Below are 17,779 nucleotides of genomic sequence, written 5' to 3'. Positions count from 1 at the left end.
AAAAAAAAAATTAACATTGATAAAATGCTATGTACTGATCTAATAGACCTTACTGGAGTTTCACCAATTGTCTCACTGAGAAAGAGAGGAGTGGCCCATGTAGCTGGGAATTGGCCCGACATTGTCGGGCCTTCCCTTTGGTGTTGCTCAGAGCGGGACAGGCTCTCACACCTGGGTCTTTGTGTTCTCCCTGAACAGAAACAATTTCACGGATCACTAGCATCAAACAAGGCCACTCTATGACCACGATGAATCAAGACAAAACAAAGTCACTTCATATTCATGTCTGAACACAAACAACATGAACATTGTTTAAACAAAAATGACCAAGCCTCCCTGTGACCTGGCTAACATGAGTGACTGCTACTTTACTAACTATGCACGTGTACATCGTTAGACTGATTCATCCCTTCTGCCCTATAGATAAGACTTATTGAGTTGTAGAATCATGATTTACTGCCACTTCCTGACAGCATCAAATCGAGAGCAAGGCCCTGCTTCCTCGAACCCTCCCCCAAAGCACCTAACAAGCCCCAGTCCTCAAAGAAGTCTTTTCTTAACCTCCTTTCACTGAGACCTCTCATGTTGCTCCATGGTGTGCTTTCTTTCTTGTTGTGATAGTCAATAAACTCAAGTTATTCAACTATGGGTGTGTTCCTGGTGGTATTGGGATGGTGGGTATTGACACCACTAATCGAGGACCCCACATTGCATATAATTCTCTTGTCTCTTTAGTCCTCTCCAATCTGTGATAATTCCTTAGACATTTTTTTTTGGTTTTTCATGGCTAGTTGTAGGATGTCCCTCAATTTGTGTGATGTTATCTCATGATTCAGTTGAGGTTCTGTATTTTGGGCAAGAATACCCTGTGCTCTTCTCCGTGCATCATATCAGTGGGTACACAATGTCAATATGACTTGTCACCACTGATATTGACCTTGATCACTTGGTTAAGGTCATGTCTGTCAGGTTTCTTCACCATAAAGTTACTATTTCCCCTTCATAATTAGTAAGTATGTTGTGGCAAGATAATTTGAGACTATGCAAAGATCTTATTTCACATACTTTCATCTATTAGTTTTAGTGCCTATTGATGTTTCTTGCCTGCAACAATTATTACTGTCATGCTTGCCAAGTGGTTATTTTCTACTCCCATCATTTGGTCTACATTTATTAATTGGGATTCTACTGTAGAAAAGAACTCTTGCCTCCCTCATTTATTTATTTATTTGGTTATTTACTTATGTCAGTATGGTCTCATAAGAATTTATTTTATTCTATGGATTGTAACCCATTACTATCATTATTTGGTAGCTCAAATTGTCCCACATTTGGTGATTGGGACCCCCTTCAAGTTGGCTGCGATGTCCTTTTGACATGCTCCCAAAGTTTTTTGAGAACTTCCTTCTTTTCTGGCAACACAAGATTAGTCCAGGCTCATCTAGTACTTTTTCTTTCCTAGTCTTGGAATCAGCCATTTTCCCAAAGAGGTCTGGTTTCTTTTATTGGAGAAACCAAGACCTGGGCACTGGGTATTGAGATGTCACTGCTTGTAGGCCCTCTCAGAGACAAAGCTAGGAAATATGTTTCTATACATTCACATCTGTTTCTATTTCTCTATTATCTATCTGTCTATCTATTATCTATCTATCTATCTATCTATCTATCTATCTATATATATCATCTATCTATCTATCTATCATTATATAAAATCCCAAGTGCAGAGTGATACCTCCAATTCTAGTCTAACACCACAGGGTTCAACTTTGTCTTTCCTCTTTCCTTACTTGTAACTTCTTTCTCCAACAATAAGAAGCCTCTCTTATTATCCACAATATATTTCCTTACTTGCTTAACACTTAAAGTAGCTTCAGAATTGCTAACCCAGATTCCCATGGGAAAAATATTTACTAACTAGAGCACAATTTTTGTCTTTGGTTCTTTTTAAATTGAGGTGAAATTCATATAACATAAAATTATCCATTTTAAAGTGTGTGTACAGTTCTTTTTTGTTTTTAGCCTTATACTATGTAGTCAAAATGCTTCCTTTCCAAGTTGCTTTGGTTAGTTTTTCAGTGTAGTTATCTTCTTTATTTGCAATCCAGTTAGATCCATTTGTTGTTGTTTGTATTTCATTTTAGTTTGACCCATGTCCTGGATGATCTTAATTATGTATTTGTGGCTATGTGAGACATTCCCATGATTCTAAGACTCAGACTTATACAAGAAGGTATAGTCAGACAAATGTCACTTGCTCCTCATCCCTACTACCCCATTCCCACTTCTCCCTTCTTTCTGACTGTTCTCACCCACTCCCTATAGGTAACCAATCTCATTGGGCTTTTGGTTTATGCTCTCTCTCTCTCTCTCTCTCTCTCTCTCTCTCTCTCTCTCTCTTTCTCTTTCTCCATATATATATTTGTGATGAAAAAGTATATATATATTTTTCATCACTAATGAGCAGATACATGTTTTCTCGTATAACCTTCTTTCTTACATGAAAGGTAGCATCCTATAAATACCCTCATGCTTTGCTCTTTTTTCCTCACTTAGAAGTATATCCTGCAAATTGTTCCATGTCAGTTCATAGAGATCTTCCTCATTTATTTTGCAGAGCTGCATAGTACTCCGTTGTGTGGATACACCACAATTTATTCAACCACTCACCCATATTTGGGCATTTAGGTTGTTTCCAGCATTTGCAATTGCAAACAATGCTGAGATAAATAACTCTGATGCACTGCTTTTGCAAGAGAGCTGGCACAAGATCTGAAGGCCGATGTGTCTGCTTCCAGAGCCACTGCTCTCTCTGCACTGCCACACTGCCTCTACAGTCACAGCCCAGGCCTGAGACCTACCCTGGTCACCCTAGTGGGACAGGAGTGCTTCCTCTCCTTGTCTGCTTCTACAAAGAGCTCCAATGGGCAGGCCACTTGAACTGATTTCCAAGTTGCCCTTTGTTGGTCAATTCTTCTCAGTTTCCTTCTTGGAGGGTCACAGTATTGGCAAATTTGGAGACCCTGGCATTGGGTGTTGACCCGCCTACACAACCTACAACTGCAACTGTTCTTAAACAATGTCATAAAGAGCTGTAGGCAGACCAGAGTATAGTTGTGTGCATGTGAACCCAGATGTGCCAATATATGTGGGCAACAGGCCTGAAGTGGCCAGAAAAGCCACATGACCAGCAACAGGCAGTAAACCTGGAGCTTTTAATGGGCCAAGAAATGGCTTCCTCATTTCTCTCCAATACTGTGTGCAGTTGAACTTTCCAAGCCCCCAACACTACGTGCTTGAGGAGGATTCCCTTCTAGGCCTGGTGGAGGGCCACGCTGAGGAGGCAAGTATAGTGGCTGCCCAATTGCCATTCACGATCAACCCAGAGTCTGGGTAGCGGGAGGGAAGAAAATGGCCCAAGCCAGATCGTCTAGCAGCCAATGGAATCCTGGTGGTTCCTCAGGATGGCGTACCGTTTTGGGGCAGGGATCAGGGTCCCTCCCAAGAGGCTGCAGCACTCAACCTTGGCTGTGTGAGGAGCCATTTCTGCCAGGAGAACCTGTGCTCTTTCCCTACATTTGCCTTCAAATACAGAATGCCCATATGTGTCAGGCTCTTGAGAGACACTGTATTATTTAAATGGGACAATAACCCTGAGAGGGTGAAGCTTTTTCTACCCATTTTATAGATGAGGAAAGTGACGCTCAGAGATGTTAAGCAACTTGCCCAAGGTTACACAGTAGCCAGCAGAGTCATGATTGAAACCAGGTCTGTCTGATTCCAGGGCTCTAGATCTTTCCTGAAAATCCCACAAATCCAACAAAGCATTTGTCTTAACTCTAGGGGAAATGTTCAGGCTCATTGAATCACTTAGAGGTAGAAGGCAGATGCTATAGGGGAGGACCAGGAAAGAAGGAAACCTAAAAATTGTCACTTTGATCAAATCACTTGAAGTAGTTTCCTCATTTGAAAAGTTAAGACTTTGCCCACAGGGCTGTTGTTATGCCCACTTAGTAGCTGCAGTCAGTGGGATCTGTTCTCATAGGTCAGTTCCTTTGCCATGGTGGTTGTTAAATATTTTATATGTCTCCTCTGGTCTCACATCTACTCTTCTTGATTGTAGAGGTCAAGTTAGACCCCAGTAAACCACAAGAACACTCTATACAGAGTCTAAGGAGAATTAGTATTCTCGAGCACCCAGGGCCAAATCATGGGCATGCAACATATGCAGTCCCACAGGGCCTATGCTTAATTTAGTGCTCTATTGTCCCCATCTTGCAATTCTGAACAGGAGGCCCTACATGTTCATTTTGCACTGGGCCCCACAAATTATGTAGTCAGTCCTGTGGGCAAAAAGGAAGTAGCTGTCAAAACTCAGAACAATACTCTAAAGTGTCCAGTCAGATTGCAGAGGACTGAGAATATGTCATGATGATTTTGTTCTGGTTGAAGTCTCTTGAGTGTTGATTCACCTGTCTTCTGGTCATTGAGGGGAAAGAGCTGTTCTCAAGGAAGTGGCTGTGTTGTGTATATGACCACCATGGTGTCTTAGCACATTTGGACTGCTAGAACAAAATGCCACAAACTGAGTGGTTTATAAGCAACATACATTTATTTCTCACAGTTCTGGAGGCTGGGAAGTCCAAGATCAAGGCACTAGCAGATTCAGTCTAGAAAGGGCCCACTTCCTGGTTCATAGCCTGTACCTTCTCAATGTGTCCTCACATGGTAAAAAGGGCCAGGGAGCTTTCTGGGGCCTCTTTTGTGAGGGCACTAATCTCATTTATGAGGGCTCCACCCTCATGACCTAATCACCTCCCAAAGGCCCCACCTCCTAATATCTTCGCCTAAGGGTTAGGATTTCAATATATGAATTTTGGGGAGACATAAACATTCAGTCTATAGCACACGGTGTATGAAAAACAGCAAACAAAAGAGCTAAAGAATGCAGTCATCATCAGCAAGAACATTTTCCAAGCACCTGCTCTGTGCCCAGTTCTGTTCCGGTTGCTATGGGAACACAGAGGCCCCCCCCCGCCCCCCGCTGCCACCATCCTCAGGGATCCTCTAGCATGATGGGAAGGTAGGGCACAGATATCTCTGGAATACCCCTTGGGATTAGCTTCAAATGGGACACAGACCTGTGGTTGAAGGGTACAGAGATGGAAATCATAAAGGGCTTGTTGGAGGCTGCACTGTCAGGAAAAGCTTCTGGTCAAGGTAGGACTTCAGACAGGGTCTTAAATGATGCACAAGACTTAGTAAGTGCAGGAACAGAACCTTCCAAGCTTCAGCCTTGAGTATAGATGCTAACATACTGACTTCATGTCAGGTCTGGCTTTTGAATCCAACAGACTGGAGTTAGGGAGTACTGCAGGTTGGGTTCTTTGGAAGCGGACACTAAGATGGAGTTTGGGGTACATGTGGCACCCTGTGGCTGCTATAACAAATTACCACAAAGTATGTGGCTTGAAAGAATAGGCATTTATCTTCTCACAGTTCTGAATGTCAGAAGTCTAAAAGCAGTTTCACTAGGCTGACAAGAAGGTGTTGGGAAGGGTGGTCAATATTCACTGTTCAGCCCAGGTCAGAAGGCAACTGCCTGAGACTCTTCCAGAAGCTTGTGCCTGTCATCCTCACTGTCATGGCTGCCCCAGGGATAGTGCCTGGAGCAGTCAAAAGACAAATCCCACTGGCAACCTAGTGCGCCATAAAGTAAGACATTTTTGGCCCAGCTTTAAATGTGAGTGAAGGGACCAGAATTGGGTAGGCCAGGGTGAGGGTCAGAGGCTAAAGGGGGAGGCAACAGGAGTGTAGACTGGTAGCAAGAGTTCTGGAACTATCCCAGCAAGTTACTCTTCCTCCCTGGGCCTCAGTTTCCGTATTTGCAGTATAAAGCCTGTTAAGCCAGGCATTGTGACCTAAAGGCGGTGATTCGGAGGTAGAAAAGAGAGGCCAACTGAGAGGTCTCCGGGAGTAGAGGGCTGGGAGAGAGGCTAGGCAAAGGTCCAAGGAGCCCCCACTAATGTTTGAGGGGCTGGGGCAAGAATGTACATGAAGGCCCATATACCATGCGGCCAAATATTTTAAAGGTATAAAACAAACTAATCAATGGTTGGATAAAATATGTTCTGTTGGCTGACATTGAAAACATTTTTTTATAATGACCTGTAAGGCCACATTTGAATGAAGATTCTTGGACTCCTTAGAGTCCTGCATTGGTGGCCACAGTGTGCAGAGAGCTGGCCTAGTCCTGGCTGTGGCTGCAATGAGAATGTTCTACTCACAGACCTCCTGCTCCAGGATGCAGAACTGGCTAGGTGCCCCTCACTGCGCTTTGAAATCTGTCTTTGCAGCTAGTCAGAAGCATGCTTCCAACTAGCTGTTCCCTGCAGCAAGGGTATAAGGGCTGCCCATTCTTGGGAGACTTGGGGATCATCTGATGGCTGGCTGTGGCTTGAGGACACTCTGACAGCTTTGCTGAAGCTTCCTTCCATTGTGCAGAGAGCAGTCTAGGATACTCCCCCCTGGCCTTCTCTCCCTCCTTCAGCCTCAGACTTGCAGCCCAGCCTGCTAGCTCTCTCAACCGTCTCTGGCTCCCTTCTTCTTTCCTTCCACACAGGCATCGTCCTTATCGCAATCCTTGCCCAGTTCATCCTGTCTTGACGTGTTTCTCAGAGGACCTGGATGAACACATTAACTCCCAGCCTCACCCCACTTCTTATTCCTGGCTCCTTACCACACCATGAGGTGCTTCACTTGTACACGTATGGGGCCCCAGGCACCCAGCCCAGAGCATGGTCCTGTCCTTCTGTGTCCTTGGCCTAAAGTCTGCTTACCCTGGGGTTTTGTGGAGAGTGTGGCAGAAGGGCTAGTATAGGGGCACAGGGATCAGGAAGGAGTCCTTTTTGTCCAAGTCTAACGTGCTACTAGCCAGGGGCCTTACCTTCCCATGGCCGTCCCTTCATGCCAACCCCCTGACCTCCACGGCTCTGTCTCAGTCGCCCTACCTGTGCACACTTTTGGAACACACTTTATAGCTACCTTGGCTATGGGTAGGAAACGTATGTCTCTGGCCCCTGGCCCTTCACATCTCTGTCTTCTTTCACTAACTTGAGAGTCTGGCAGAGAACAGACGAAACTGAGACTCAGAGGTTGAGTGAGTGTTCACCCCTGGGCTCTTCAGTGACGTCCCAGCCAGTGGGAGCAACCACACCGTGTTGCACAACTGCTTTCTGATGGCTGGAATGTTCCTCAGTCCCTTGGAAATGAATGTGCATTTCTCCTAATGTCTAAAATGGAGCTGCTTTTTTCCACTTTGCAACAACCCGACCGGGGACTGGAGAGCCGAGGATGTTGTCCCCAGAGGCCAGCCAGGCTCCAGCCCTCAGAACCTATCATTATACTTGCAATCTGGGTAGCGGTAGGCAAATCTGGGGTCACAGGTTCTCAGGAGTCTCAAGATGTCCTTCAGCTGGCTCGCGGCCCCAAGGACTTCAGGGTCTGGGCGGGCGCCCTCCCCACACTGAACAAGGAGGGCGTCTATCTGCTCCTGCACCGGGGAAAGGAACTTCCCTTGGAGAAGTTGAGGCAGCACCTGCCGACACACCAGCACCAAGCTCTGCTTCTCAGGGATGGTGTCACAGGAGGGCAGCTCAGCGTGGCAGCCAGCAACCAAGCAGCTAAAGATGTCTTCATTCTCACCTGCCATGGCAGCTGTTTGACTACCTAGAAGGGAAACAGGAAATGTTATACACCCTACAACCTGTTCTTCTTGGGGGAGGCGCCACTAATTAGAATCGCTGGGCAAAGTGGTTTGGTCTCCTAGCATCTCCTGTCACCAGGAGATTTAGGGCTCAGGGACACCATGAACCGTGCTGAGAACAACATGGGAGGAACTCTCTTTGCTACAATAGGCTGAGGCCTGGGCATGGAAATCGCACATCTCCCTAGCAGAAGTTGGGCTTATAATTGTAGGGTTCACTTCCATATTGCTATTCCCCCATTTTTATTACTGAGTTAGGGAACTCAGGAAATTACTAGGACCAGTTTCATTGCCCTTTTTAAATACAAAGTCAGGAGAGAGAACAGGTAATCTAGAATACGCGTTCAATGGGTTGTAGTGGGACTGACATTTAGTGGAGTACATATTCTGAATATTCTAGCATCAGCCCCATTTCTTCTAATAAAGGCGAACCATGAAATGAGTAATTTGGTTTAATTGGTCTATCTTTGTAGGCCTTCTCATATTAAAAATCCTCTGTCCTAATATTGGGCTCAGAACATTTGGTCACCGTTAAGGATTGGGATGTTCAGAGGGCTCCAGGACCCCAGATGAGTCTGTGCACACAGTGATAAACACGATTCGCTCATATACTTCATGCGGTGCCATGCTTTTAAATGTAAACTTTATAAAAAACAAAGGTGCCAAAATGGATTGCAAAATGTACGAGTGAATCAGCCAGATAGTTAAGTTTCAGAGGAAGGCTGAAAGCATCTGATGAGAAAGGCACAGGGAGGGACATGGATCTGGGGGTGGTGTGTGTGAGGAGAGGCAGGGCCGGTCCTCAGACGACACAGACAAAATTGGACAGCAACAGTGCCCTTGGGGCCATGCCACCATGCAGAATGCCCCCCATGGACAAGGTCAATGCCAGTTCCCCTTTGGCGATAGAGTTGGAGCAGAGACTCTAAAGGGGGAGAGGCACATTTGACACAACTTGGGCTGCTCTCACTGTGACACCCGGAGACTGAAAAGGCCCAATGTTGCTACCCCAGTCACATTTCCAAGCTCCTGTCACCCCGATTTCCCCTCTGACAGCTGCTCAGCCGGGCCCATGCTGAGTACCTTCCTGCTTGTCGATGACGCCCAGGGCACTGGCATCCCGGATGAACAGATGCCCGTTGTTAAAGATGCCAAACATAGCAGCATCCACATGGGTGAAGTAGAGGAAGTAGTTCAAATCGTTGCTCCTCAGAGACTCCAGGACCCCAAGGAGCTGGTAGGCCAAGTCTGCCGCCTGGTCCGGGGGGGCACCATAGAATTCCTGCAGCGGGCTGGTGCTGGTGCTGACCAGGAATCGGCCACAGGAGCCCAGGTACTTGGGCAGCGGCCATCCCTCAGCGCCAGGAAAGATCTGCCGTGCCGGGAGGGGGAGGCATTGGAGGATTAGGGAGAAAAACACTCACAGAGACAGCTCTCTCTCTCTCTCTCTCTCTCTCTCTCCCCCCTCTCTCTCTGCCTCTCAGTGCAAGCGCACAGAAAGATCAGCCTTAAACAGGCACCTTCCATCTCAAAACATATCAGCAAAGTGTCACTCAACATTTTCTATACCTCTTGGAAAAGGACAATCCCTCCCCCTCCCCCCAGCTCCTTTTTAAATGAAGAGATTCGGAACAGGAAGCTCTTATTTCCATGCAGTGGATTGCATTTCAACAGAGTGTCCCCAAGCGAGGTATGAGAATGCTAAGGCACTTGCCAGGATTTTAGACAGGATTCAGATTCAGGGGAATGTGTTTATTTTAAGAGTCTGTAGTTGAAAAAATATGACTAGTATTTGAGATTTAACAGATATCACTGCTTAGGAAGAGGCCATGGGGAGAAAAACAGGGTCAACTTAAGGCTGATTTAGAGAAAAATATTTTTAAAAACAACAGTGCAGGCACCAGGTTCTGCAATAGGCCAAGAATCATGAAGGCTCCCCTTGAGTGACATGAGTTTTGGGAATCATTGTACTGGCCCAGAGCCTCTCTCCTCGCTCTTCTGTCCTGTCTTGTTGACCAGTGTATCTCTAGGCTCTAGTACACCTTCATTTATTTGACCATTCCCCTATTGCTGGACATTTAGGTTACCTACAGTTTTTTTTTCTTCTTTCCAACCACATCTCTCAGGGATCAGTCTTTGGCTATTTCCCTACCACTTGGGTTTGCTCAAGTCTTACTGATCTTTGAGGCACAGGTCAGAGTTGCCCTCCTTCACAGAGCCCTTCGGTGCTGCCACAGGCAGTGAAGGTGGCTGTTGTCCTCCTACTGGCTCTCATACCTGTTTTCTCTACAGCAACCACAGCACTTTGCCCCTACAGAATCCAAGTGTATTGACTGAATGCCGCAAAGGTACTAACATCAGTTGGTGGCCCCAAGGCAAGCAGTAAAGGGAGAGAGAGCTCAACCCGAGGCATCCCCCCCTTGGAGTCTAACGTGAATGTCCTCCCTGGAGGGGCCTTCTGGGGTCTCTGTGTACCTGTAGGAGGATGGGATGCGCGTTGACAGCCAGTGTGTAGAGCAGACGCAGCTTGTCGCGGTCTGTGAAGTGGTCCATGAAGATGCTACCGGCGTCGACCACCTCGGCGTAGCGCCGGACTACGCGGTCCAGGAGTCGCTGTGAGGGGCAGCGCAGGAGGGGGCTGGGCAGGCCCTGCGAGGGGGGTGGTGGTGAGAGATACGCCAAAGAGTGCTGAACGCTCGTGGAGGGGCCTGCAGGACAGGGCACTGGGCGGCCCTGCTGATGGCGTCATCTTGGGGTTGGAGGGCCAAGTGGGTCCGGGGGCATAGACCCCAGGCAGGGGGAAGGGTGCAGGAAGCTGACTGAACACGACTGGGGGTGGGGTGGGAGGAGGAGGGAGAAGACCCTCAGGGTGGAGAGGAGGGCAGAGCACCTCTGGGCGCCGGGCCGGAGGGGGCCAAGCAAGCTACTCAGAAGGGCGATGGGAGTAGGAGGTGCAGGGAGAGGGGAGGAGAGCCTCGGGAGCTGAGGAGAAGGGTGGGGAGGGGATGCTCCGGAAGCCAAGGAGAAGGGCCTGAACAGTCCTGGGGGAAGGGGCGGAGGGCACTGAGCAGGCTGGGCACCCCCAGCAGGCAGTGAGAGTCTTGGAGTCTCTGTCTGCCTACCCACCCATCATTACGCGCTCACCCTGCTCTTCCGCACAGAGCTGATTTCAGGCTGAGTTAATCAGCTCAGCCCTGTTTGATTGGCCTTTTTGATTCCTTCCACCATTTCACTAGGATGTCACCACACTTATGATACTACATGTGATCATCTTTATATGTGCTGCTTTGTTTTTCTTGGAATAAAAATGGGAGATATGGACCTATGTTTACTTTCCATGACCTAGCCTTCTCCGACACCTTTCTCCTCATGTTGAGCAAAAACAATGAACCTACTAATAAAAGAAAAGAAACATAGTTAAGAAGAGGACCCTGGGGCCAGTCTGCCAGAATTCATCCCAGGCTCCACAGGTGCCAGCTAGCTGTGTGACCTTGGATAAGTTAGTTAGTCTCTCTGTACCTCAGGTTCCAGTCTAAAGTGAGATTGCCAGTAACAGCACCCTAAGAGGTCTTGAGAATTAAATAAGTTAGTAGATGTAAAATACTAGAACAATATCTGGCTAAGGGTAGTCTCCAGAGCCCTGGGCACCCCAGCATGGAGCAGGGCAGCAGCCCTCAGTCTCCCCAGTGGGAACCCAGGAGGGTGGAAAGACCTCTGCGAGGCTCAAAGTTGGAGCTTGGAGTTTGGATAAGGCCTGGACAGGCCAACATTGTAGGATGTCAAACCATCCTGGTTTGCCTGAGACTGAGGGTATCCTGGGACATGGTCCTTTCAGTGCTAAAAGTGGGAAACCGAGATGCTTGGTCACACTACCACAGAGCCACAGCTGGACCATGGCCTTGGGCAGAGTATGCTCCTGCTTCCGGATGAGGACCAGAACAGACTGGCAGAGGCCAGCGTGGGCTTGTCAAACTACTAGGCCCTGGGCATTGGATGAGGTCCTGGACTCCCCAGGAAGGGAAGGGGGCTGGTTAGGATTCTGAAGTGACTGGGAACACTGCGATGTGACCGAGGTTGCCTGACAGTGTGTAGATGATGCTTTCCACTTACCAGAGGAGTGGAAACACAAGAGCTCAGCTCAGGGAGAGAAAATTAAGGAACATTCCATTTTTACACCCCTGTGAGTGTCCCATTCATGTATGCTCCATCCTTTGGGAATTTTATAGAATAGAGGAGACCCAGGCAGTGGGCTGGGTATTTCATGTGCTCATGTAATCCTCCTGGGCACTCCACAAGGTGGGTCTTGTTATGAGCCTCGTTTTGCAACTGAGGAATTGGAAGTTTGCAGAGTGTCAGTAAAGTTGAAGGGTTGGATTCGGGATGTGAACCTGTTATAGCCTGCATGTTTGTGTCTCTCCCAAAATTCATATGTTGAAACCCTAATCCCCAATGTGATAATATTTGGAGATGGGACCTTTGAGAGGTAACTAGGTCATGAGGGTGGAGCCCTCATGACAGGACCAATGCTCTTATAAGAAGAGACATGAAAGAGCTTGCTTTCTCTCTCTGCTCTCCACCACATGAAGACACTATAAGATAGCCATCTGCAAACTAGGAATAGAGCCTTCACCAGGAACCAAATTGGCTGGTACTTTGATCTTGGATGTCCCAGCCTCCAGAACTGTGAAAAATAAATTTGTGTTATTTAAGCCACCCAGTCTGTGGTAGTCCGTTATAGCAGCCTGAGACAGAACCCAATCTGTTGTATTCTAATATCCATGCTTTCCCCCCTGTAATAATAGGTCCAGTCCCACCCCCAGCCCCACAAGCTGCCCTGGTGGAGACCATAGAAGATGATTGGAAGTTATGAGAAGCTCTTTTTGCTTCTGATGTTCTTTCCTACACAGCCTGAAATTCCATCATTATAGATAACCACTGGCAGTGAGGGAGGTAAGTAATTTCTTCTTCTCTTATTCAAGAGCCAACTCTTAAATGAAAATACCTCTGGGAGAGGTAAGACATGACGTGGCCATAGCAACAGCCATAATAATTAGTGATAATTATTGCTTACTATACAACAAGAACTGTTCTAAGCCCCTCACAGGTAGTATATTCTTTCATTTACTCCACACAAGAACCTAAAGAGTTAGGTACTATTATTGCTCCCAATTTATAGATGGCAAAACTGATATTTAGAGAAATTAAGTGAGTTGCCCCAGGTCACATATACCTAATATTTCTACCAAGACAGTACACCAGGTGAGAAGTGGCTGTAGACAGGCAAGGCCTGCATCATTACCTTTACTGGGGATGGAACCCTGAAGTTAGCTGAGATCAGGGCACTCATTCATTCATTCATCTACCAATGTTTGCAGAGAATTTACCAAGGACGAGACTGTATTCTGGTCATTGCAGATATGAAGGGGTACCAAGCAGACCCTGCTCTCCCAGGGCCTGTCGGGTTGGAGAGACTGTCAAGTGCCCAGCAGTTACAATGTGGTACAGGGAGAATCATGACTGGGGTGAAGTCAGGGAGCTATGGGACACCACGGGCACAGGGCCACATTATAACTCTTGTAGGTCTCAGTATTTTTACCTTCATGGGCCGTTTCCTCTATAAAAACATATTTAAAATGATATTTTGCAATTGCATTGGTATAAAGACACATATATTATTATTTTATATTCCAACATTTTCTTGGACCTAAAAGTTTAGTTTTTTTCCCCCTCTGCTTTTAAATGAAATGAAAACATTTTCATGGACCCCTCTAAGGCTTCTCGGAAGACAGTGAAATACAGGCTAAAGCCAGGAGCATGGGTAGAGTGAACCTGCAAATAGGGTGGGAGGGCATTTTATGCAAAGGGACAGTACATGCAAAAACTCTGAGAGGAGAGAGACTACGCTGGAAGTGACAAGTAGGTTAGTACTCCTTGAAAGAGTGTCACTAGTGAGAGTGGATACAGAAGAGGCTCAAATAGGAGGACCATTGGAGTCATTTTTAGCAGGGGAGTGATATGCTCAGATATACATTTTAGGAAAATGATTGTAGGTGCAGTGTGGAGAATAAATTCAGAGCAATGTAGCCAATACTGCTAGTTATTGACCTTTGAATTTTAGTGAGCCATATGGCTGCCCACAATAAAGATTCCATTCTCAACTGGCTTTGCAGCGAGGTGTGGTAATGTGACCAGGTACTGGTCAACAGAGATATAAGCAGAACTTTCTGGGAAGGGTCCTTAAAGGGAGAGGGTGTATCCTTTTTCTCTCCTTTTTGTTTTCTAGTTGGAACATGGAAGCGATGGCTGGTGCTTGAACCAGGGCATGTTAACAGTTGTGGAGCAGCCAAATGAAAGTAGTCTGGATTCCTGACAATAATGGAGGCAGTATATCAGCCCTGGTCAGCTATGTATCAGTTTCTCTTATGTAAAATAGACGTATATGCTGATCTTGTTTAAGCCACTGTTACTTGAATTTTTTTGGTACGTGCAACTGAACGTAAACCTAAATGTCACAGGAGGAAAAGTGGAAGGCAGGAAGGTCAGTCAGGATGATGCAGTGGTCCAAGTATGAGATGAGAGAATGAAAAAATTTGAAGATATTTTCGATAGTAGAATCTACCAATCTTGGAGATTGGTTGAATGAGGGAGGAGGACAAGAAAAAAAGGAGGCGTCAGAGATAGTACCCAACATGAGGGTGGACATCAGAGGTATCATTTGCTGAGGTGGTTTTAAAACATGTTCTCACACTCTTTGACACTCCTCCCATCAAGGGGTGGAGTCTAATTCCTCTACTCTGGAATATGGATTGGCTTTGGTGACTCCTTTCTAGTGACTGGAGTGCTTACAATTGTAATGCTGCATGACTTCTGAGGCTTGGTCATAACAGATGATGCCGCTTCTGCTTGGCTCTCTCTTGTACCCAGGCACCATGCTGTAAAGTAGCCCAGGCCACACAGAGAGAAACCAAGACCCCCAGCTCTCACCTCAGCTGAGTGCCTAGCTGACAGCCAGTCGCAGCTTGCCAGCCACCTGACTGAGCCATCTTGGAAATGGCTCCTTCAGTGCCCTGTGGAACCACCCCAGCTGATGCCTCTTGGACCTTGGTGAGCCTGTCCTACCAAGCCTTGCCCAAATTGCATGTTCATGAGCAATATCAATAATTGTGATTGTTTTAGGCTGAAGTTCTGAAGTGGTTTGTTATACAGCAATAAAGAACTAATATATTTGCTGAGAAGGTTCTGGGCCACCTCAAGAACTATAGCCAGAAAAGCCTTTAAAACCATCTTGTACCCCAAATTCCCTTTATGATGGAGGCAACTTCTTCCCAAGGTCCCACTCACAGAGTGGGACTCCATCTACTTCTGTTTGGTGTGTGCTGGCTAAGTGCCATCCCACAATTATACTGGCTATTGGCAAACAGAATTGGGAAACCAAACATTTCCAATGAAATAATGATTCATTTAAAAACCAAATACACCCTTTTGGGGGACTGCCTACTGCTTTGGAGTATCTTAATCACTACTCCTTTCTGCATACATGGGCGACAGGGCTAACACACCACCTTCCAATGGAAGGCAAAAGGGAAACCAAACCCTGGTCCTCCATTGCCCCTCCCCCTCCCATGCCCACTTTCCTCATCCTCGCATTTCCTGTCTGATGCCATCCCTTAGGGAGCCAGCTAGCCAGTCAAGGTTTTCATGGCCTGGTGCTAGTGACTGGGCTTTTGCTTTACTGCATTGTCACTTAATGGGGGCTTCTGTGCAGGGTGGTACTGAGAGTGATTGTCATACTCCTCCACCGTGGTCTCTAACAGTCTATAAAACAGTCAATAAAATTTAGTGGGTATGTCACTGTGATGGTCAGTTTTATGTGTCAACTTGGCTAGGCTATGGTGCCCAGTTATTCAATCAAACACTAATCTAGGTGTTGCTGTGAAGAGATTTTGTAGATATGGTTAGCATCTCCAGTCAGTTGACTTTAAGTAAAGGAGATTATCCTTGATAATGTGGATGGACCTGACTCAATCAGTTGAAAAACCTCATGAGTAAAACTAAGGTTTCCTTGAGGAGAGAGAAATTCTACCTGTAGACTATAGTTCTCAGCTCCTGCCCAAGGGTCTCTGGCCTGCTAGATTTTCGACTTGCCAGCCCCCACAATCATGTGAGCAAACCCCTTGAAATAAACCTGTTCTGTATACATAAAATTATATATTTATATATAAAATATTTTATATTGTATTAAATTATATACTAATTAATCATATGAATTAATGATTTATATTTATATATATTATAACTGTATGTTATATAATCTCTCCACACACACACACACACACACACGCACACACACACACACACACACACACAAGCAGTTTATACATTAGCTAAGGGAAAAGTACTTGTTTGTTGTGGAAACGACAGGAACTGAGACCAAAGTCTAGATTTGCTTTCACTTTTGAAACTTCTAGTGAAATTTGAGTACATAAGACTTAATTTCCTTAATGAGTTGTTTGACCTTTGGTTGGCTTTTATCCACACTCTTGTGTGTGTTTGCTGAAAACACATCACCAGCCATCAACAGTGTCCTCATTTAAAGGGTTCTTCCCAGAATGGAAGCATAAAAGTTAAATTGTCTAGACAAATAATTTTGTGACTCTGATGGAGGTACTTAGGAAGTAAAACAGCTATGCTTGTTGATTCTCTCTAGAAGCTAGATATAAGAGAGTTCATCTACTGGTCGAGCAGGAAGGGGGTTGCCCTCTGAGCAGACCACAACTTAAAAGTTAGGTGGATCATCAGTAACTTTGCCAGAATTTCCCTAACTTCCTTCTCAGGTTCCATCCCATGGGTGAGATCTGCCCAGCCGGAGGGTCCCATCAGATGTGGAAGATGCCAACAAGCAGACCACATCTCGGCGGGCTGAGTGATGGCCCCATCTAGGGGGCCACACAGTATGCTAGAAAGAGTCTTGGCTTTGGAGCTGACTGCCTACCATTGGAAAATGTTGTGCACACGTTGCCTGTTCCCAGTGGTCCTGTGTGTTGGTAAATTCTGGAGGGTGGCATAGGAGCTGTGTGTGTGGGCCTGATGCAGAAGCCTCTGTAGTGACTACTATTTGAAAACACGGTAGGCATGACACAGTTGGGGAAAGGAGGTTCACACTTTCTGGAAGTTCTGAGTGTTAGGTTTTAAGGCAAGCCCTTTCACAGATATTATCTCCGCATGCATAGGGATTTAAGCCTTTAGTTCTCTCTTGCCCTGGTGACTCTCTTGGAAATTTAAAGTGATTGATTTTAAAAAGCTTTCAAAATTTGTGGAAAATACAGTGACATTAATTTTCACAGCCCATGCTGACAAATGCAAATGGTAGACTGCATTGTCAGGTGATCTAGCAAAATTCTCCCATTTTCCAGATGAGAATACTAAGATAGGGAAAAGGAAAGGGAAGTGGCTTGTTAAAGATCATGCTGCTTATTGGTGCCCAAGCCTGCTTTCATGCCCATGTCTCAGCAAGGCCTTAAAAATAATTTAATAGAGAGAGAGGGGGAAAATAAAAGAAATTGGTGATTGTAGAATAGCGTGTTCCAAATTTGACCGACAATCGAAGACTTCAGAGTGCTATAAAAGTACAGATCCCTAGGCCTCATCTAGAAATTCTGAACAGGTAAGTCCAGTGAGGGCCTAAGACTCTGCTTTCTTGACACGTGTCCTGCATCATTCTTGTTATCAAGCAGGTTTGGGAAACACCAGTGAAAGAATGGGAGATGGGGAGGTGAGAAGTGATTCAACATTCCTATCGTAGGAGCTTTGGAAGATGTCCCCGGCACACGTCTTACTTTATTTTGGATACAAATACAAATGATAGTGCATTCTTTTTCTTTTAAGATTTGTATTGGGGAATTGGGGGATGGGAACAGTGCTGGGGAATTGGGGGAAGGGGGACAGACAAGTTGCTGTCGTTTTGTTCTTCAATCTAGTTGTGGAGGACATTGCTTCACTGGCCCAAGTTGGCACCAT

At 46.1% G+C, this 17,779-nt stretch overlaps 1 protein-coding gene across 1 annotated transcript in view; it reads right to left on the bottom strand.

Annotated features, from left to right (window-relative positions):
- Window positions 1–4,856: 4,856 nt before the first annotated feature.
- DIPK2B (divergent protein kinase domain 2B) overlaps window positions 4,857–17,779 on the bottom strand; it is a 64,916-nt gene continuing 51,993 nt past the window's right edge. The window contains exons 3-5 of the mRNA XM_019648590.1: window positions 10,238–10,411; window positions 8,846–9,134; window positions 4,857–7,725 (exon numbers count right to left, since the gene is read on the bottom strand). Coding sequence (XP_019504135.1) covers window positions 7,385–7,725; window positions 8,846–9,134; window positions 10,238–10,411 — 804 coding nt within the window. The 3' untranslated portion in view covers window positions 4,857–7,384. The remainder of the gene's footprint in view (window positions 7,726–8,845; window positions 9,135–10,237; window positions 10,412–17,779) is intronic.

The sequence above is a fragment of the Hipposideros armiger genome, unplaced genomic scaffold (assembly GCF_001890085.2).
Source record: "Hipposideros armiger isolate ML-2016 unplaced genomic scaffold, ASM189008v1 scaffold_7, whole genome shotgun sequence".
Classification (NCBI taxonomy): Eukaryota; Metazoa; Chordata; class Mammalia; order Chiroptera; family Hipposideridae; genus Hipposideros; species Hipposideros armiger.
The sequence above is the reverse complement of the archived record's forward strand: the minus strand, read 5'-3'. Positions and strand labels throughout refer to the sequence as shown.